Source organism: Clinocottus analis, unplaced genomic scaffold, assembly GCF_023055335.1.
Source record: "Clinocottus analis isolate CAN_PGR_092001 unplaced genomic scaffold, fCliAna1.0.p SCAF_11, whole genome shotgun sequence".
Classification (NCBI taxonomy): domain Eukaryota; kingdom Metazoa; phylum Chordata; class Actinopteri; order Perciformes; family Cottidae; genus Clinocottus; species Clinocottus analis.
Window position 1 is genome coordinate 4,536,690 of NW_027175832.1, and position 21,405 is coordinate 4,558,094.

Below are 21,405 nucleotides of genomic sequence, written 5' to 3' on the forward strand. Positions count from 1 at the left end.
GATGCTGCTGTGCATGTTGTGTGTAGCACAGGTTCAGACTGAGGATAACAGGAACACACTGAGGCTGTGTGGCCGGGCATTCGTGCGAGCCGTGGTGTATACCTGTGGAGGATCCAGGTGGAGAAGAATGATGGGGGAAAAGGAGACTTGGCAAGCCGGTAAGTCACTTGAAATTGGCTTGGTGGCTTTGGGGATAATTTCACAACTAATATATGAATAATTGATCGTCCAATTTCTCTCAGCAGGTAGCAGGGAGTCAAAACTGAAGACTACAGATGAGCCAGCAATAGACCGTCATTGGCGCGACCAAAACCAGGCACTAATATCAGTGTGCTGTCAACTAGGCTGTCAAAGGAGGGACCTCTCCATGCTCTGCTAGAGGGAAGCATACCAAGAGAGTCATCATCAATCTGTCATTCATTAGCTTAAAAATATAATAGTCGGGACATTTTTCGGATAATGTGAATTAATTTCCCATGCTACCAAAAAATTAATAAAAACACCATGAATGTTGCTTACAAATTCTTGTTTTATCAGTTTTTATATGGCAAAATATACGGCATAGATACAAAACTCGATACAAAAAGCAATCTTTTTTTGTATCAAGAAAAGCATAACCAGTGGGAGTCTATTGAATGTTTGCTAATTCACTCAAAGTAAACAGCGTAGACAGTTGCCAAACCAAACAAAGAGCTGTTCTTGAAAGAGTAGGAGGCCACGGTGTCATGAGATGGATCCCACAGACAGCGGCTGCTGACTTGCATGCTTTGCCCGGTGAGCTGGCCGATGTGGACCAGGACAACAATCTTGTATCGGGAAATCATGAGGTCTTTCACACGGGCTCTGATCACCTAGGGGGGTAAATCCAAAGATCGAAACTCATAGAACATAAATTAAAGGAATTCCAAAACGTGCAGCATGAATGAGCTTTAAAAAGTGTTCTTTACCTCACATATTGTTTTTGTCATTTTTTGAGACCATTCAACTTCATATTTCTCCTCTTGAAGGTAACTGGTGAGTACATCCTTCAGTATGTCTGTGACAGCAGTAACAGGCATGTGTTTGTAAGGTGCTGTTGTCCAAAAAACAAAAGACAAAAAAAAAAGTTTTACTTCATGTGCAGTTGCTTTGCTTAGTACACAAGATTGAGATGCATTGATCTGAAAGCAATTGATTGAAATCATAATTTATATTGGATTGAAATGCAAGCTGCTTTGACATGCTACTGATTTTGTTCTACTCATTCCTCCCGAGCATATAGTACATTTTTGTAGTCAGAGGAGGCTAAACTTTTACCTAAAATGTCATCGAAGTACTGTATTAGCCTAATCAAATCAAATAATATAAAATGGAACTTTGCCTAAATATTTTGATGAACTAAATCTCTTAAAGAAATCAATGAATCCAATCCCTGTTCCAGTACATCTGTAGTGGGTGATGCTGTGGTGCAGAAGCATGTCGACCATGAAGGTGAACATTATCTCACCCATCTGGTAGGTGTTCTCCATCGTAACGACCATCCGGGCATTGTCATCATGGTGTGCTAGTTCATCTATGTGTGACAAAGTACTTAAGGAGCTGAAAGACATCATCCAGTTGAAAGAAAAGTCAGGAAATAGGCCAAGGTGTGTACACAATGTGGCTGACAGACCTCATGTGTTTGACCAAACATCTTCCAGATAGGTATGATTAAAACGACTGACAAAAACACAATGATAAAAGGTCGATATCGGCCCATATTATGAGCACTCACTCTTTAGTCTTGCCAGGTCTGAGGAGATGGAGTCCCCCTGAGGGCAACCTGCTTATTCGCTTCTCTCTTCTTGGGGTTTTGAGCAGGTGCAGGTCAGACATGGCAGCTGTCAGTTATTGCCTAGACGCGACCTTGTCTTTACACGACGACGACAACTTGAATATATTGACGTTGATAAGTCCGTTATTATCTCGGTAAGCAACACATAGAATGGTTACGTCACTCCGGAAGTTGAGCACGCGCATCAAACACAACACAAAGCGTTGACCGTTAAAACTATGCAAACATTTTAGTTTTGCTCGTTTTTACGGTGATGACGTGACGCTCGCTGATGATTTTACAGACTATATCGCGTCGAAATGGTCAAATAGAAGGTAAACTCGTTTTTTTTTTACCGTCTTTTACCAGGAAGTAGAGCTTGATGTTGCCATGGCAACCGTGAGCCGTTGGCCAGTGGGCGGAGTTTCCATGCTGCCTTCTTGATGCTAAACTAACATACACGTGTTTGTTTGTTTGTTTACACTATTTTACGTATACATTATTCATAACTGCATCTGCTGAAAAATATGTGGCTGAAATCGAGTAAAAGCTCATACAAAAAGCAAGTTAGTGGTCTAAATCCAGGTAATTCTGGACATTGGAAACAGCAGAAACAATCTCAAAGCCTGGTGTGTTTATCATGTCTTTGAAGATGTTCACATTTCTTTTTCTTTTTTTATCTGAGCACTTCTCCAAGGTCAATAATTAACTTTGGACCTCAGCTTCTAAGCCAACATAGTAATAATAATAATAATAATAATAATAAAACATTCCTAATTTAACCGTGTAAATCCAGTTGAGAGATATAATCTTCTAATAGTATACTTTTCTCTCTTTGAACAAATGAGAGGGATATAAATGTATCATATTTCCTCTTCTTTATTACCAAGTAAAACAGGTATTACATTATATTGATTTTTACATATATTTACTTTGAAAATCTTTGGATGGGAAATTTACATGACATGTTTGCATATTCTGTGTCTAATGCAGTGAAAGGAATGCAGCCAACAAGTTGTAGAAAAAATAAACTTAAAGAAACTCTCCCATATGGGAGGACTTGATGTATGCTCAAAAATAAGGCAAAGAAAAACATAAATATCATGAAAAGAAACATTGAGAACTGTTGTTCTCAATTAACTGAAATAACCATATTATAATATCTATGTAAAATGCTTTTCAAAACTAAATTAAATATTACATCTAGGCCCAAAACTGTGAGTCAACACATTAAAACATTCTATAAAATGTGATGTTCCAACATGTGAATATGTGACATGAGTCTACGAACTGTTTTATTAATGGAATTTAAGGTGTGTTTTGTGTGCAAGTCAAACACAGGAGAATGTCAAACACCTATATCAGATGCATGGAATGGGAATATCAATGAATGCATGCCAAATTTATTGACAATGAGTTTCTGAAGGTGCAACAACAGCAAAACAGAGAGTGGAGGTTTAAGTGAAGGCGAAAAGTCTCCTCTCATAACACAATTATACAATAACACACGTATCAGGACCTTATTGAAATGGATAAATTGGTATTGCATTGATAAGACTGGAATGGACAACTGCAGATTTCATGCGGCACCGTTTGGAGTTATTCGTTAACACCCACACGTTAAACAATAGATGAAGAGTGTTTGTTACATAGGACCTAATTCATCATGAGTGCTGACATCAATAAATCAAGAGACAATCACAGACACATCCATATGCCCAGAGAAATATTTGAAACATACCTTTTTTTATGTACACTTTTTACACTTAAATATTGCTATTAGAAAATGATAAAACATTTATTATTTAACATGGTGGAAAAGGAAGAAAATAAGACAGGGACATGAATAGCGCTGTCTTTTCTTTTCATTACTCTGTGATGTCCCCGATAATCTTTGTCAAGACCTCTATCAAAGATCGTGGTGAAAGGAATTGGCCAAGTTTTTAAGCAGCATCAAAGGCAACTCCTACAATCATCCTCTCTCTTTATTTATCCTGAAACTTAAAACCCGTTCTCACCCCCATAAGCCACTCACGTCTGGCTCTGTATGCACCTTACACCTTAAGGCCCTTTCAAACACAATTTCTGTGATATTAACAGAACAAATTAACTGAATCCAGTGAAAGTAGCAGCTTCTGTTATTCACACAAGTATCATATTGTTACCACTCACACACGACCACAAATACGACACAAGTCTTGTGTCTAGTCCTTTGATGTGGAAAAGTTTATGTATCTCAGCATTGCACAAGCTCATAGTGGTAAAGTAATGCTTTTGTTCTCCAGCAGGTCAAACGTCTGTAACTGTTAAACTTACAGTTTCAACTCTCTGCTCACATGACCCAGCCATTGAAAGGCTGCATGTGTAAACATTTAGCGTTATGCGTGCGTCCATCCCGGTCGAGATGGTTTATTTTGCCAGCACATTAATGACATTTTGTCAGGAAATTATCATAACGAAATAAAGGATTTCAGCTAAGCTAAAGAAAATCTATTCTGCAACTAACAACATAAGCGCACCCTAAACATGCAATTTGATGATTTCTTTTGGCAGCGGATACCGGCTGTGAACACAACACGGACATTTGATCTTTTAAGATGACGTGGGGAACTTGTTAGCAAAACGTTGCACACATCAAGCAGACACTCAGTAACATGAGTATTCATTGGTTTCATGTTTCATGTGGCCAACTTTGACGTGTTAATATGAGCTTTTTTTCTGAAACACCTGCCTGGTGCAGCAAAGAAAAACAATGCTATGAGAGAGTCAACGTAGCTAAGTCATCAGTTCAGTTGCAGTCTGGAAAACCAAAACCATCAACTGAACATTATTTGGGTGAATATCCTAGGTGGGGTTTATCACTACGAGCACCTCATTCACATAAATACGTGATCCAGTGTTACTATATAAAATATTGATTGTAAACTAGAATTTCAATTTAAGATAAGGCAAACAAGTAAAATAATTGATCTAATTAGAGTATTCTTTGCGTGACAATATACAAAATATAATTCCTTTTCTTGCAAACAAAGTTTCACTGTGCTCAAAAATCCCCTTCATGCGATCATATTGAGACACAAACACACTTCCATATAAAAAGCCCCTTCAGATGAAGAGTGCTATTCGAGCGCTGCGGGACTTTTTGAACTGTGAACTGACCGCTCCCCTTTAATCACAAGACTGATAGAAAGGGCTGTGACATGTCAAAGACTGTGCACACAGAAACATCCATCCTGCTTTGACAACGATAAAGATTGTTTTTCACATGGTGGGGGAAAACCATCTGATTTGATGTGGCAGTGTAAATCAGATATTACCATGGAACCTAAAACTTACTGAAAATACAACTGCAAAGCAACTCTAAACTACACTGCTTTTTTAATTGATTTTTTATTTTATTTTTTACATTTTCCAGCCTTTTCCACCGTGTTTAGGATTGTTTTAATATTATATAATCTATTCACATTGTCTTTTACAGTGCATTTGCAATGACAACCAGTTAGACAAAAATAACTGCAATGAATAAGGCTGGATCACTGTATGAATCCACAATTAAGTTAACGAGAACAAAGAATCAGGGTTTCCCGATGCTTTACTTCATATGTCTCCCAAGAGCACAAAACAAATGATTTGTATTTACTTGCATAAACTCAGCAGCAGTCACTTTACTGAATATGATGTTATGAAGTCAAATAGCATCTGTGTTTTCTGTTATTCTGTGAAATCTCAACCATTAATTCTAATTGTTGCAAAAGATACCGGTTCAAATGCACTAAACATGGGATGGATCCATAGTCTTCACAGTCTTTAGCCATTGATTCTTTTGGTTCCGTTCACAAAAAGGTCCACTAATTATCCGCCAAATATTTCCCTGTGAAGCAAAACGAAACACGTCAGAGAAGTAGAGACGTTCAGCGTGTCTGTGTGCATTTAGATGACTGCACCAAAGAGGTCACACACACACATTTCGGATACTCAAACTGACCTGCAGCAAATCTCTTCTTGATCAGCGATAGCCGGTAGCCAGTCCCGACCAGCTGGATGTCGCACCCTGACAGAGTGCATCCCTCACTGCTGAACTGAACTGCCAGCTGTGAGGGTTTACAGGGACCTTCTGTCATCTGGAACCGGCCCAGAAGAGCCCCTACTCCTGAAGGACACAGACGCAGCGTTGCGGGATTTGTAACTCGGATTTCAGTTCAATCCGGAAAATATAATGAGACTGATTCAACAAGAACAAGACATGAAAAAACATGAATGAACGCGAAAATGAACACTTGCCTCCATTTTCAGATCTATGAGAGAGACTGGGGATTTTCCACTGTATCGTCTGCTGCTCTGGATTCCTTTATGAGAAAGTAATTTCACATGACAGAGGACATGTTGCTGTCTGCTATGCATGAAGCCACAAGAAACCTTTCTTCCTAATTCCATGTCCACGCTAATACAAAAAGAAGACATATTCAATAATGGTGTAATGTGGCATTGGTTGATTGAAAAACATACATTTCATAACTGCAACATATCAACCAAGCATGCCATAATTTGGGTCAAAGGGTGAGTAATGGTATATGTCCCTATACCCTCTACTATGAGACCAATTCTGAATGCAAGCCCTTACCAGATGGCAGGAGGGATCATGGCCTGGAGTTTGGCCATGCCTCCATCCACAGGTACCAGGAACTGGAGGTTGTGTAGTGGCACGGGGGCGGTCATGGCCTCTGTGTTGTATTTGTAGTCTATTCTCAGGTCTGTGCTTGTGAGATCGCCTCTCCAGCTCACCGCCAGGTTCAGAGGAGTGGACTGGATCCCCTCTGTTGACACCTGAGACACACAGAAACACAAGACGGGTGAGGTCCACGGGTGGATGGATACTAAAGTTAGATCAACTTGATAGGGATACAAATTGATATTTGATACCTGATATTTGATCATGTCCACGTTGTAGTATGTCGCCTGAGGCTTCTGTTCAGCGACTCTTTTCAGATGGCTCATCAAGTTTGGCATATTTACCCAGAACTCCTTGGTGTCTACACTGTCTATTACAGAGTCACTGAGGAATGAGAGGTAGGTATTTGATTCAGACAATCAACTCCATCAGCCACATGAGCATCATAATTACATACCCATATCATGTATGTATTATGAAAACAAAGACCAGTGACACTGTATTGTGTGTTTGCCTGGATTGTCGTTCTTACCAGCACAACAGCTGTGGATTGGGGAGGACCTGCTCCAGTCGGCTGTAGTTACTGATGCAAAAGGTGAGGATGGGTTGAGTTGGGTGGCTGGCAAAATGCCTGGTTATGCCCGCGGGGAAGGACAGCACCATCTCCCCTGAGATCTTCACAACACATCTGGGACAGCGGCAGGGGAGAGGCGGATTTCAGAGATCATGCTGAACAAAAACACTCACACTCCCAGAATCCCTTTGATGTCAAAACGTGTAAAGTCTTTTTGTATCTACCAGGAATGTATTCACTTTATTAGTCTATAATAGGAGACTCTACATCTTGCTACTGATAAGAAATTTTAAAACTAACTCTGTGTTCCATCTTTTTTTAATTTCATCGTGGTCGTGAGCTCAGTAATGGTCACACTGTCCAAAACAACAAAATGTGGGCCTACTTGCTGGGATCTGCGCCTTTGAAGTAGGCATTGATAGTTTCTGTGAAGGCAGCCGCCACTGGCAGAGTGTCTTGGGGTCCCATGGTGAGCGGACTGGGTCCTCTGGAGCATCCTGTTGAAAACACACACATTAAATACACCTAATATACACGTAGATTATGTATAATGTCTCATTCCCTATATGCTCAAATATTTAGCTATGGGTGATATGCAAAGGATAAGCGAATATAAACCGAACAGAAAAGCAATTAAAACTCAACAATCCATCTAGAAACCAGATTGTAGGTGAGTGAGCGGGACATGGGATGGGCAGCAATATTCTGGCTCAGTGAACACGAACGTGGAGAGGACTGCGGGTAAAAGGAGGGCAGTTGCTTTCAGCCCATGCACTAGTGGGACTACAGTAGCAATTTGGCTCAACTCACCTTCAAAAGCTAAATAAAACCTGCCGTGGTCAAACCATACCAGAGGCTGTGAGGCCTCTGAGTGAGCAGAGACATGAGGAGGAGAGAATCATGGAGAGGGACAAAAGTGTGAGGCAAGGACACGACGATGAGTGACAGACAACGTGGACACACACTGAGATGTGAGGCTGAAGAAAAATAGGAAGAGCAAGATGACGATGCTGGCGGTGTACCTGCGGCGGACATGTTGAGGTCCCTTCCTAAGGTTGGAGTGGATGCTGCACTCTGTAAAGTAATGGAGGAAATTGAGGAAGAGCTCTCTGCCCGGGCCAGGGGGGCGAAAGGTGGGGGGCTGCCTGAAACCGGAGGACTGAAGGGCCGAGTCTGGACACAGCACACAACAACAATTGAACCTATTTTTATTCAAATAACAGAGAGAGACTGTCATCAAAGGAGAGGAAGGCCACCAGAGGCAAAGGACTTTTGACATACCGGGTCTGTGATTGGTTTCCCCGGGGGCAGCTTTGGTCGAGAGGACGGTCGAGGAGGAGGAGGCGGAGGGACCGGGCTGCCCCGAGACTGAGGCGTGGCGGGACGAGCTGGGGACGAGGGGCCTGTGGCACATACCAGTGTCTGGGGTTAGCACTGCCTTCAGATCATAGTGAGAGAGATTATCATTCAACGTCAGCTATAACATCACCACTTGTGTCACTTTCACAGAAAGCCCCTCACTGGAATGTTCTTTAGCCTGGAACTTGTAGTAAAAAATGTTGTTTTTTTTTGTTTATATTTTATTAGTCTTCAAAATCTCCCATACATATATTTCAATTTTTCAGATTATATGTATGTGGCAAACAGTACACTTATTTTCTTGACTCTTGATGACTGTAGCTGGTTTTGATTACATGAGAGGACCTGCATTTCAGACATGTATCTAAGGCAGTGTCATTTCTCCATTTTCATACCAACCAGGCTAAAGGACACTCCAGATTTTAAATAGACTACTCCAATCTTAGTGTGCAGGTGGCTTAGTTATGACCTAACAGATTGAGAAAGAGACCAGTGTACTCACTGCTGCCTGAGTAGGGCCCTGGGGAAGACATAATAGACCTGTACGTGGTTGGCGGGAGAGGAGGTGGCGTGCCCCTGAAACTCGGCGTCAGCTCTCTGGGCGAACCCACAAAGTCTGGGATATCATCTCTCAGGTACGCTCCCTCTGGAGTCCTCTTCCCCCCCACGCCTCCCAGGACCAGAGGAGATGTGACCCCGGGCCGAGGAGACCTCCGCTCTGCAGGCAGAGGGGGCACGGGGCTGAAGGGGGCGGGGGACGAACAGTACTCCGCAAACTGCAGCACTTCTTCATCGGTGCCCTCGTCGTCGAAGCACAGAGGAGGCGAGTTACAGGGGGAGAAGTCGGGAGGCAGGGGAGGGGCCGGTTCATCCGGCGGCGGAGGTCCGAGCACGATGGACGGAGGCGATTCCGGCGGCGTGAAAGGGGGAGGAGACCTGGGTGAGAGCGGCGAGAGCTGGGGGGAAAGAGGCGGAGGCGAAGGCGGCGGCTCATTCGGCGGCGGTCCCGGAGAGAGGCAGGGGGTGGAGGGCGTCGACGAGGGCGTGTCCGGAGCAGGGGAGTCCGGTGGCGGAGGAGGTGCGGGTTCATCAGGCGGCGGGGGTCTGTCGCTGGTGAAAGTAACCCATTTGGGAGACACTGTTTCTTCACTGGCGCGGGCGCCGTCCGCGGGGCGGAACACGTCGTCCAAGTCGGGGCCCGGGGAGCCTCGGTAAGAAGCGGGAGACAGGACGTTCAGGTAGATGGGGGCTGACCTGCGAGCCGCCCTTCCATTGGGTAGATTAGCTGCGAAGATGACGAGGTTTTGCGTTTAGATCAGAGCTCTCAAGGGGATTGAACTGATAAACAATGCGGCTGTTAAAGACAAATTTACCAGCAGCATCTGAAGCGGAGCCGTAATGACTTCTCGATGGAATGTTTTTTGGAGGAAGCGGAGGAGGGACTGCAACAAGCGTGACAGTTCAGTCCAGTTCAGCGCTGACAGGGGACAACATTTCAAATATCCACTGATGTTACTGAGGTTCAACACATGCCAGCTCACCTCCCGTCGGGAAACTCCTGCTCAGCGGCGATTCCGAGCGCGGTCTTGATTCTTCCCATACATCAGTCGGGACCACTGTGATTGGATTACGACAAAGAAACAATAAAACGTCACCTTTGTAATCCGCTACGCGACGTGCTTCGAAATCAATCAAGGTGAGGTCATATCGATAGGGGACAGACCATCGTATCTGGCATATTTGGTCTCTGACGGGAGCCCAAAAAAGGCAGGAACGTTCTGCGACAGCCTGTCACTGCAAGAGAGAACACACAATCTAAAGCAAACTCTTCCTCTGACGTTAGTCAAGGCCCATCTGTAGCGGTATCAATCAAATAGAGACTGACGGTCAGTCAGTCGGTCAGTGATGCGAGAACAGTGACAGACCTCGGCGTCTCAGGGGCAGGACTTGGTGTGGGGGTGGAGCGTCTGGGTCTGGCAATCTCTTCACCTGAGGAACACAATTAAACTCAACTGTTGCTCTTTGTAGCTCTTGCATGTATTTATACTCTCACAAAAAGCTCATTCATAGCCTATATAGCGGTGAGGCTCTCGGGGTGGCAATGTCGGCCTCTTGGTTGGTTCACCACTTTGGCTCAGATTGAAAAATCTCAGCTATTGGATGGTTAGCCACGAGGCCTTGCTGCATAATTTCATACAGACATTCATGTTCCCATCTCAGTCACTTTGGTGATTCCTGAACTTTTCATCTGTAGCGCTGTCGTCAGGTCCAAAAAAAAGTTTGGTTGATGTCCAACACGTGAAAAACTGACATTTCCATCATCCGCATTGTACTTTGTGTTTAGCGCTAATTGGCAAACACGCTAAACTAAAACTGGGAACATGATACACATTTTGTCTACTTAGCATCAGCATGTTAGCAATTTTTGTTAGCAAATCCACAACAGGTGTACTTACAGGACAAATTCCTTTTCATCTGCCCCTGTAAAAGATAGAACGCAAACAATAGATAATATGAGGATAAAGACCAACAGTATATTGTGACAATGGACACTACAAACTAACGTACATCCTAATTTTCGCTTTTGTAGATACGCAACGACGCTTTTAAAATCACTGTTTTCTTCATCTTTAGAGTACCAAAGTTCAACAACATACACCTTTTTAGATGCTTTATATCTGAGGACCAAATATATATTTTCTAAGGCAGATCACTTTAGTCATATCCAAAAAATATATATTCTTGGTAAACACAAGTATCACATTTTTCCCTTGTTTTAGGAAAATGTTAAATACTTAGAAGTACTTCATATTAAATCAAGATTGACTTAGATGTATTATTCTTATTTGATGTATATTATTTTACTTTCTGCACTGGATTTTTTTAAACAGATCACACAGCAGAGATTAGAAAGCTGAATTTCAGGCTGTCAGCTTTGAAACAGCCAGCAGATGGTGTGAGACACTCACCGGGCTGCGTCTCTGAGACCAGCAAAAAGGAAGAGAGAACAGACCTGGGTCAGAGAGTGAGTGAATAATCAGTCAAATGGACACCAACTAAAACAGCACACATCGCACCTCTTTACTTGTACTGCAAAGCCTTAATAATGCAACATGAGCCATAACACCTTTGAGATTATGAGGACAATACCAGCAACACACACAGCGTTAAATGCAGCAGGTTGCTCGGCATGTAAGCTCCACTGAGACCAAATCAACGGGTTTGGAGCTTCGTGTGTGTGTGTGTTATGTTTATTGTGCATTATGTAACACAGACACTTTGCCAGACAGGTTCAAGTAAAGCTGGAGCTAAACAGAAAAAAACACAAGGTGAGGGTTTTTTTAAGGCATAAATATGACAGAGAGGACTCTGAAGGTGAGACACAAACTGCATGCAGAACAAAGAGTGACGCTATAAAGACGATTCATCAATGAACTATCGAACGGAGGAAAACTTTCTCTCGCATCTCAAGTGAATTCATTCCACGGAAACCTCTGCTGGTGGCGATACAGATGTGAAAATGAATGAGAGGCTTACCGGACTTCTCTTCTATAGGGTGACGGTAGAGAAAAGAGAAGCAAAGAGAAACACAGGGAGCGTGTAAGACAACAGCTGTTACAATATATACATTGCAGTGTGTCCTCCCTTCAGGAGAACAGCAGTGTTGTTCATCAGCACTCACCAGAGATGGAGAGAGTGCTAGGCCTCCCACTGAGGCTTTCAGCTCGTCCATAGATGGAGGGACACACTTGGCACTGTCCGCCACCAGCGGCTTGATCTTAATTTTAAACTTCCTTTTGCTTTCCTCGTCGTCCTCGGATTCGCTGGAGGAGAAAAATTGCTTCCCCTTGGAAGCTGGTGAACACGTGTCAAGGACAAGGTCAAATACAGTGAAATATAGCGGCATCATTGAAGATCACATATTCTTTGAAATGTCTCGAAAGAGGAGGGAGACGTCAGCTCTGTGTCTGCCGTGTCCCAGTTAACTATCATACATCTACTTCAACCGACACTCGGTTAACTCATCGTAATAGTGATTAGTCTCCATAATACCAGCTCTCTATGAGTCTATTTCAAACCCCTGGCTGCTGACACCCGGAGCAAAAACTATAAACACCATTGAGCCGGGGTCAGCTGTTAATGAGAACTGTGGCTCAGTGACAACTGGAAAGCCAATCTGAATGCAATGTGTCCGTCCGGCTGCTCCTTTCTTTTCTTTTTTTTTTTTTGCAGCTGCAGGGACATACTCATGTGATGTGGCAAGAGACGGAGAGAGTATTGATTTGGCCTAGTTAATGCGGAGAAGCACTCATCCAATGAGTCACTCAGCCAAACAGGTCAATAGTTTTGCAGGAGCAAAGTCCCTAGGCTGCTTGCTCCCATCACTGGAAGGATATCATCGCCCTCTTCACCAGGCCGGAGGCTGAAGCCCTCCTCGTCCACGTCAGGAGAGGCCTGGAAGAGCGAGAGGAGAAAAGGTGATATTTGTTTCCAGTCTGTCACACACTTCAACAGCGGCATCGCTGAACTCTTCCCCGTGAACCGCTCCGCATATCAGTGAGGATCACATTTCACAGATGTCTGGCTTGAGACGTTCAGCTTCCTGGCTGAAGCGCCTGCTGACTCACCGAAAGTGTTGCGTGACACTGACGGCCACAGCGCAGTCCACGTGTTTCATCACGGCAAAGAGGCAAAGTCGCCGCTTTGTCAGAAACATTGAAAAGCAGGAAAAGCAAGTCGAACAAGAGGTATACTTACATATCGGTCCCAGTCAATCTCCCCATAGAAACCATTCGGTGCTCCATTGGCCTTTTTCTAACAATGTGGGGAACAGACAGAATCATGAAAGGAGAACTTCATAAAGCTTCCAACAAGTTAAGTCATCTAAAAGGCAAATCACGATTTGTGCAAACAAAGGATAAACACGTAGAATTTTCTCGAAAAAGAGTCTGGTTTATTACAATTTGGTTCATTACTGTTCATATTCCTATAATTCCTATTGGTACAAATACCAGTATTCCAGTAAATTGTGGCAAAATTGCCAAAAAGTACGTAAAACAGGAGAAGAACTTTGAGCAGTCAGATTAATAGACAATTTTGCTAAAAAGTTAATGTTGTGTTAACTTATTTAGAAGAAAAAAACAAAGGCAAACAGTAACATTACACCATAAACTGGTTATAAACATCTATTGCAATTTATACTCAAGTAGACTCTCTAGTCTTTCTAGTTTAAGTCTAACCTATAATAGTTGATGTTGTTGTGTGCGATGAGGGATTATTTCTGACATTTTAGATGGGTTCACTTTTGTGAAAGTGGTTTTGATTAAATATTGGCTCGTTTACGAGATTGTCTGACTTCTCGTGTTTTTGTGAATGTACTGCGGCGACTCCAAAGCTATCATAACAATAAAAACATTATTGCCAAAGTTGTAATAAAGAGAAGCTTTGCTTGAACACACTGTTAATCGGTAGAGGCAGTCGTCCACAACAATGTCCAAAAGTATCACTTCTGTACTTGATTTATTTTGTTAATACAACTATATCTTTACAAACACTGAGAGGAAGAGTGAGAACAACAGAGAGGAAACGCCCACTTTTTTCACTGAAAACATACAAATTTACTTACATTTCCTTTCTTTCCGCTTCCAGTTCCTTCTTTGTCAGGCGAACTCCTGTTTAAACGACAGGGAAGAAGAAACCCATTATATCACAAGACGAGGGCAAATTCAATATTTGAGGTTCTGATACAATCTTATCTTTACTAATATAAACACACCAAAAAAGAGAATCTATTTGACCACATATTATAAATATTTCCTTATTTGCATGATGAAATATTTAACAGTTTTTGACACTCAATTCAGACAACATCATGTGGACCATAAGACTGTTTATGTTTGATAGCCATCCCTCTATTATAATTCACATTCTCAAACATCAAACCTTCAAGCTGTTTCAGAGTTGGGAGGTTGTAAAACTCGGCATGTTAATTATGCGCCTGAGCAAACTCACGTTGCTTCTGCATCCTTGTCTCTCTTTCGTAAGCCCAGGACTTTCCTGGTTCGGTTTTTTAGTCCTAGTGCAGAGAGAGGGGAGAACAACATCATGAAGAATTAATTCAATGCTTTGGAGCCTAATAAAAAGCTAACTGTCTTGTCATTAAAATGCACTTAAAAGCAAATAACACGAAAGAGTAACAGGCTAATGGACAGTAACTTGAGGAGGAAACGATCCTAGTGGATACACAGGAAACACCAGAACCCCAATAAGTTGATATAAATTGTGTCGATGTAGCGATTCGGGACACACACATGCTGCTATCTGGAGAAAGTTTCCATATACAGTATGTTGGTGAAGCAGCGCAGATGCAAATCCCCTTAATTGTCCCCCCCCTGAAAGTATAAAATGGAAAGAAAACACGAGCAAAGGCTGATCAACGTGTCCACCTTTTTAGCGAGATTCCTGGGCGAGAGGGGAGAGGTCTACTTCGCCAGCTATCGTCAGCTGAACCGGGTGCCAGGGCCCCTGCAGCCCTGACGGCTGGCACCGCACGGCCCTCCAATCAGGCCGACGAGAACCACACAAAAAGGACATAACTCGATGCCTGCAAAGCCTGAAGGTTTCTGCATAAGTAAATATTGCCGGGCGTGATTATAGAGTAATGCTTCCTCTGTGTCTTTAGTTACGGGCTAACATTATGGGATGTAACCACAAAGACTTCTGAAACTATTAGTGGACGGACAGAAATTGGGAAAAATATGCATTTGGACCGATTGTTTCAGTTGGCGGTTTACGGTCTCTCACATTTTAGGATTTGCTTGTTTCTTTGAGGTTTCTGGACTTACTTTATTACAAAATATGTGCTAAGAGTAACAAAACCTGATCCAAAACCCCGTTGTGTGGATTCATATGGATAAGAACATTTTTTTTTTCCCGAGGCATTTGATTACCAACAGACCATGAGCTCTAGACCTGGGCCAAACATCACCAGGACAAAAGAGGAGAGTCGAGGGGCGTGGTGCGCTCAGACATGTCTGTGACCACAGACATGTCTGTGAGAAGGAGTGAACACTGCAGCGGAGATTATCAGCTGTAGTTTTTGTTGTGCACACAAAGGTAAAATTACAAGTGTCTGAATTTACAGTAGCAGCTGAGGAAGAAGATGTTGATTTAGTCTTTGAAAATGAAGATTAAACCTCAGGAACATGCTACATGTTCTCAGAAACACTGATGGGAAAGAAATGCTGAATAAGAGATTGCATTGAGTAGTAAAAGCTAGTGTCACAAAGGCGAGCACGGATGTGACTCAATTACTCTGGTTGTCTATTACTTTAGTGTGTTAGCATGTTAAAAGTTGCTAATTAACACAAAACACAGAGCACCGCTGAGGGTGAGAGAAATTTCAGTGGATGAAAACTTAGACCAGCTTTTGGCGCGAAAGGAAAAGTCCAACAACGTTGGAAAGATTCATACTCTGGAGATCATGACTGTACGTACAAAACATCATTGCAATCTTTGCATTAATTGTTGAGATATTTCAGTGCGGGACAAAGTGACAAAGTGTGACGCGACAGACGGACATTTCTACCCAAAGAGTCATGCGGCTAAAGTAGAGACTTAATAAAGCTTAATGAGTTAATTAACATCGACAATCCTTCGGCTTTCCTCCGGTTAAAGATGTCAAATGTTGTATTTAACATGTACCCGTGTGATATATACCGCTGAAAAAGGAAAGACATTTTACTGTATTTGTAAAAAAAAAAAAAAAATGCAGTAAGAAATGAACAACAGCTAACCGCCTGAAGAAAAAAATGAATTCTCTCTTTTTTATGTATTGGCTGTGTAACATGTTATTTTTTTTCCCCAAAAGAGACAAGCGGTGGGTTTGCATAACCGGGTTGTAGCTGACGAGAGAGCACAGTGGATTCTCATATCCACACCAAAGCAACAGGGACACGGGGTGGACCGCTGGGTGGGTGAACACTGTGTGCTGCTCAAAGGCAGCTCAGTTTCTGTTCATGACATCCTTTTGTAATTTGCAAAACAGGAACATACTGTACTGTGTGCTCTAAGCAGACATTTTGTGAAGGTCTCGTTTTTGGATTCCAATCAAATATTTGAAATGAACAGGATTTAAATATAGAGTCATGTTGTATTTTGTAAAAAAAAAAATCTGGTGCTCAGCGCCCTTCACGTGGGACGGAGCGCTCCTGGGTACTGAAGGACATGTCAGGGCCCGTGATGTATTAGTAGCTAGCCGGGCTGCTCAGTAGCACAGATTACTCTTGCATCACGGCTCTTTATCTTTGGAGACAGCGAGCCTTCTGTCCACTTCCAACCTGCATGTGTCTTCTGTGATAAGGAGTAAAAATAGCCAATCAATCGTGACACTAATATCTGGTAAACTTGCTGAACAATACAATACATACTGAGGGAGCACAAGCAGACCTAACCAGTGTGCTTGTGCTCCCTCAGTATGAGCAACACTCATCTAACAGGGTAATTCATTATACTAGTTGTAAATATAAGGTATGTTTCTTAATTTTACTTTTCAGGGAGGAGACGTCTGGACACGTTTCAGCTAAACTCTTTGCTCGGACCATATAGATTAGATTAGATTAGATTAGATTAGATTCATCTTTATTATCATTACACATGTACAAGTACAGAGCTACTAAATGCAGTTTAGCATCCAACCAGAAGTGCAATAGTAGTAATTACCAATACAGAAAACAAGTTAACGTTCCAAGGGGAACTGTAATATATAAATACGGAATATACAGATTGATTAATTGGGGTAATATTTACATATTATACAGGTTGATTTTGCACGTTAAATGTAAGTAGACTATAATAAATATAGAAATGTTATATAGTGGTGATTTGTGTTCCCCTGCTGAAGCATATCCTGCTAAAGCATACAGAGTTTCACATCTCTAGGTAGCCACGTGTCACTGCCCATTTCACTGTGGTATGAAAATCATTGAGACGCTTTAAACTTGACTAAATGTCGTTCAAATGTTTCTGGGAAACTGGAACATCCGAGACGTCGTGAAACAGCAACTTTTTTTTAATCCAAATAACTTGCACACTGATTGAAAACATCCAACTTTTTTACTTTGAGAAAATGAAATCTCAACTCCAGTTCCACTTGCTAGAAACTGCCAGTTATCCACGCTGGATGTCTGTTGTGTATAGGTGTGATAACCCACTGCACACCTTCCTCCGCCACACCAACACTGCCTGCATAACAACAACATGCCTCAGTAGCCATCGAAGGAGAAGAGGTTTGAACCAAAGAAGAAAGACTAAAGAAATACAACCAAAGTTGGGATTTCAGAAGAATGTTCAGGACATATTTTCTCAGTGCTGATTGTTGCATGCACTCCGGTGTTACCTGTAAATACAGTATTTCTATTATTACATTTGCCATATTGAAATAAACATTGTGAAGCTCCCCATTAGCCTCTACCAACTAACCTTGCCTTTGGCATTGAGCAAACAAACGGTACATTACCACCACCTACTGATGATTACAATATAATTCACATTCTACTGATGCATCCTATTCCTGATGTCTACCTCCTCAGCCCACCTTCTAATTGGCTTCACATTGTGGTTGGATGATGCATTGATCATCCTTTTCTCTTCGTAAGTGTTCCCTGCATTGGATTGCTAATGTTAAGAAGGCTTCAAGTTTTGGCAAATTGATTTAATCCGGTCCTGGGATTATCTGCATCACTGTAACACAAGATGTCATGCTCTGTTTTATGGCTAACATTAGTGTAAGATATGTATGATCTATAGTTACAGGTCTGAGACATGCAAAGCCACCGATATGGACCATGGGGGTCGATTCACAGTTGTATAAACTCACAGGTCAAAAAGAGGTCATTTTCACAAACGTGCCGAGAGACTTCTAAGTAGTCATTACATAACATTAGGAGACATGTTCTGGAAGTATCGCATGGAGGGATTCTGTTACAGAGAGGATAAATCCAAATGTTGCATAAACAAAAAGGTTGCAATTGCAGCACATGCTCTGCAGCTACACTGTGTGTGTAGCTAGCGAGGGCTATGGTGAGCCTGTGACATCTGCCTTGTTGTGTAGCACATGAACTGACAATATCATGGTAGGTTGACTGCAGGCCTTTTGCTAATAATAGCCAACTTCCATTACCACGTTGGCATTAATGGATGGTAAAGGCCCAGCAACTGTCATGGGGGGTTAGATCTATGATTCAGCGCCTCCATCATAGTTTACTATGTACTTTATTATATAAAGTACATGGTAAATAATGTGTACAGCATCCTTTACTTCAATGTATGTAACACAGGACCCATGTAATGCATTGTTGAGTCATCACTTGTCTTTTCGGTTAGAAACAACAGCAGCAGAGGTATGAATGAGTGGAGAGTCCTTGACTCCAAAAATCCTTATTTATATGATACAGACTGAGTGTGTAACTACACACATACCTATAATGTGCACACATGCACACAGAGACATGCAGACACATGTAAACACACAGACTTCCTTTACAAATCGCACCTCACACACCTTTGCTCTCATCTCATATATATCTTCTCTCAATCTGTCACAAACAATGTCACACACACACGCACACACTCACAATGACAGTGTCACGCTGGTCGTGGCACGTAGCTCCTTACAGCTCAAAGGTCCTGATGTTACAACGGATCACATCCCTGGATTCACTAGCTTTGGTGGCGCATCAGGACACAGGAGCGCAGGGTGAGGACGCAGAGGAGGAAACATGGGAAATAAAGCAGGAGGATCACGCACAGATCATTTACCTTGCATCATGACTGCTGATGTTCATCCTATGTGTCCCTCCGGTGCGCAGGTGGACATAAATGGAGAAATCCAGGCCGGTCAAAGGATGCCTGGGCAGGGCATAGCTAATTCTGCACAGCTCCCCAGCGAAGCACGATGTTGATTCCCTCCACCCCCAAGGGCCCAACTCCCAGACACCCGCACAGGGAGGTGGGGTGGGGGAAGATCCGAGAGCCGGCAGCAGCGGAGGACACAGTCAAAAGAGACACCCGAGGAATATGCAGCAAATAGGGGGATGGGGAGGCGGGATGGGGGGCGGAGGGGGGGTGGGGGTCCTCTCCTCTCCTCTGTGTGCTTGTTAGGCCCCAGCCGCCCGAGCAGCACCGACACACGCCATCTCTGAGAGGGCGGACGTTGAGGAAAGGCAAAGGAGAAAAAAGCAGAGCAGTACAGAGAGAGAGAGAGCGAGGGAGAGGCAGAGAGAGGCAGAGAAAGACCAGGAGAGAGGGAGGAGGGAGGCTTGCTGATGTCACATCTGCACTAAACCAATCCCTGCATTCATGGTCACATGGCTGCTGTCCCCTGACAGCACCTCTCGGCTCGCCTCGAGCAGACACTCTACAGCCATCTGCATACGTATTATACAAGGTTTCACATGATATAATGCACTGTTTGAGAAATACATGGATGTTTAAAACAGCGTGTCTAAATGTTCACTTAAAGAGAAAAAACATATATAATTCGCTCTATTTGTTTCAGTGGGCATTTTGGTATAATAATCAAAATGTGAATTTGTGTAATGTGGAATTTCTATTTCTGACTTTTGGGGTTTTGAGCTTCACAGGACAGCGAGGAGCAAAGATAAACGCACCAATCCAAAAAGTGGGACACAAGCATCACTCACCCAGAGACATACCAACAAACACAAGAAAGATTTAAGGTCAGGCACTGTTATAAAAGACGTACGTCTAATTAAGTTCTTTGTTGAAATCATGAATAAACTGAAAAAGATTTAACAGAATAGGAAAGATTATCCCATCAGTTTTTGGTCGCTTACTGAACCACATGATTTTGTCGTTGAGTGAGCGACAGATAAAAGCTTTGATAAAAGCACCTTGTGTTTCTGAAGTAAAGGAGTTATATATACTGTGGAGACCATGCGGTGCTTTTTACACAAACAGTCTACAACAATAGAAGAGGACCAGTGAAAAGAAGGAGATCATATGGATGGTATGTTTCTTTTTCTAATCGTGTTAAGAGTGATTGCTTTAATGTTCTGGACTGTCGTGGAGGGTGAAGAGAGACGCCTGAAGGAGACCAACAAGTTAAGTAATTGACTTGTTTGAATATGACGGGCAGGTATGAGGATAACTTACTCTGAGGAACAAAATAAACTGAAACCTCAATATTCGGGGGGCAAGCTGTGAAAGTGTTGAAGGTACCGCCTGGTTGAATCATGAGTGAGTTTAGTTTGTTCTTGAGTTTCACACATGGATCCACGCGCATGTACAGGAGCATGAAAGTGAAGGAAAAGTCCATCCAAGATGTGATGTTCTCAAAACAAAGAGCTGATGTTATGTGCATCGATAGACCAATCGTGATTTAGAAAGAGTTAAAGGAAAGTGTGATGACAGTTGTGTTGTTGTTGCAAATTTAATCAAACCACATTCACAGCATCTTGATGAAGCAGGTTAGCTCTGATCTGTTCTCAATAAATAAAAACTAAGTGTGTTTTTTTTACTTCCATGGTTTCTTATTTGGGCATCAATATTTGATGTTAGAGAAAAATACTCAAGATTTGAAAACAAGCTTTCAGAGGCCTTAAAGAGAGATATAAAATACATTTCAACAACATACTAATGGTAGGGATGTATTTTTTTTTATGGTATGGCCAAATGGGGTAAATAAATGAAGGAGAGGATTGGCGCCTCAGGTTTGCCTGCAGGATATGGAAGCTGAGGATCAGCAAGTATTCCCATCTATACGAGGAAACCCGTCTGAAGAGAGTCGTGCTTTAGCTGACGGATCAGAATAACATGGTCTCTGCTGTCGAAGGCTCGACCTTTGAACGAGAGGTTGTCAGGAGAAGATCATGTGTCCAATTTTCAGAGGATGGATTTTGTTCAGCAGAAAGATTAAATACATACTAGACCTTTTTTTGAAGGAGCAGTTGGACAAAACTTTGGAAACTAAATATAAATATACCGACTGCA

At 42.5% G+C, this 21,405-nt stretch overlaps 2 protein-coding genes across 2 annotated transcripts; both read right to left on the reverse strand.

Moving 5' to 3' along the window:
- Positions 1-509: 509 nt before the first annotated feature.
- Positions 510-2,175, reverse strand: dynlt5 (dynein light chain Tctex-type family member 5). The gene is made up of 4 exons (XM_068571349.1): positions 1,754-2,175; positions 1,487-1,578; positions 948-1,072; positions 510-851 (listed from the first exon to the last, which is right to left on the reverse strand). Exons 1-4 carry the CDS (start codon positions 1,852-1,854, stop codon positions 648-650), a joined length of 522 nt encoding a protein of 173 aa, XP_068427450.1. The 5' UTR covers positions 1,855-2,175; the 3' UTR covers positions 510-647.
- Positions 2,176-4,195: 2,020 nt separating this feature from the next.
- sgip1b (SH3GL interacting endocytic adaptor 1b) lies at positions 4,196-19,593 on the reverse strand. Its single transcript, XM_068568823.1, has 23 exons — positions 19,213-19,593; positions 14,407-14,470; positions 14,021-14,066; positions 13,153-13,209; positions 12,792-12,849; positions 12,077-12,252; positions 11,932-11,943; positions 11,364-11,375; positions 10,851-10,875; positions 10,320-10,383; positions 10,118-10,188; positions 9,936-10,010; positions 9,768-9,836; positions 8,897-9,679; positions 8,317-8,438; positions 8,058-8,208; positions 7,421-7,532; positions 6,994-7,149; positions 6,713-6,845; positions 6,414-6,616; positions 6,074-6,138; positions 5,778-5,942; positions 4,196-5,663 (listed from the first exon to the last, which is right to left on the reverse strand). The coding sequence occupies exons 1-23, from the start codon at positions 19,220-19,222 to the stop codon at positions 5,641-5,643; spliced, it is 2,652 nt and encodes an 883-aa protein (XP_068424924.1). The 5' UTR covers positions 19,223-19,593; the 3' UTR covers positions 4,196-5,640.
- Between the last annotated feature and the right edge of the window lie 1,812 nt (positions 19,594-21,405).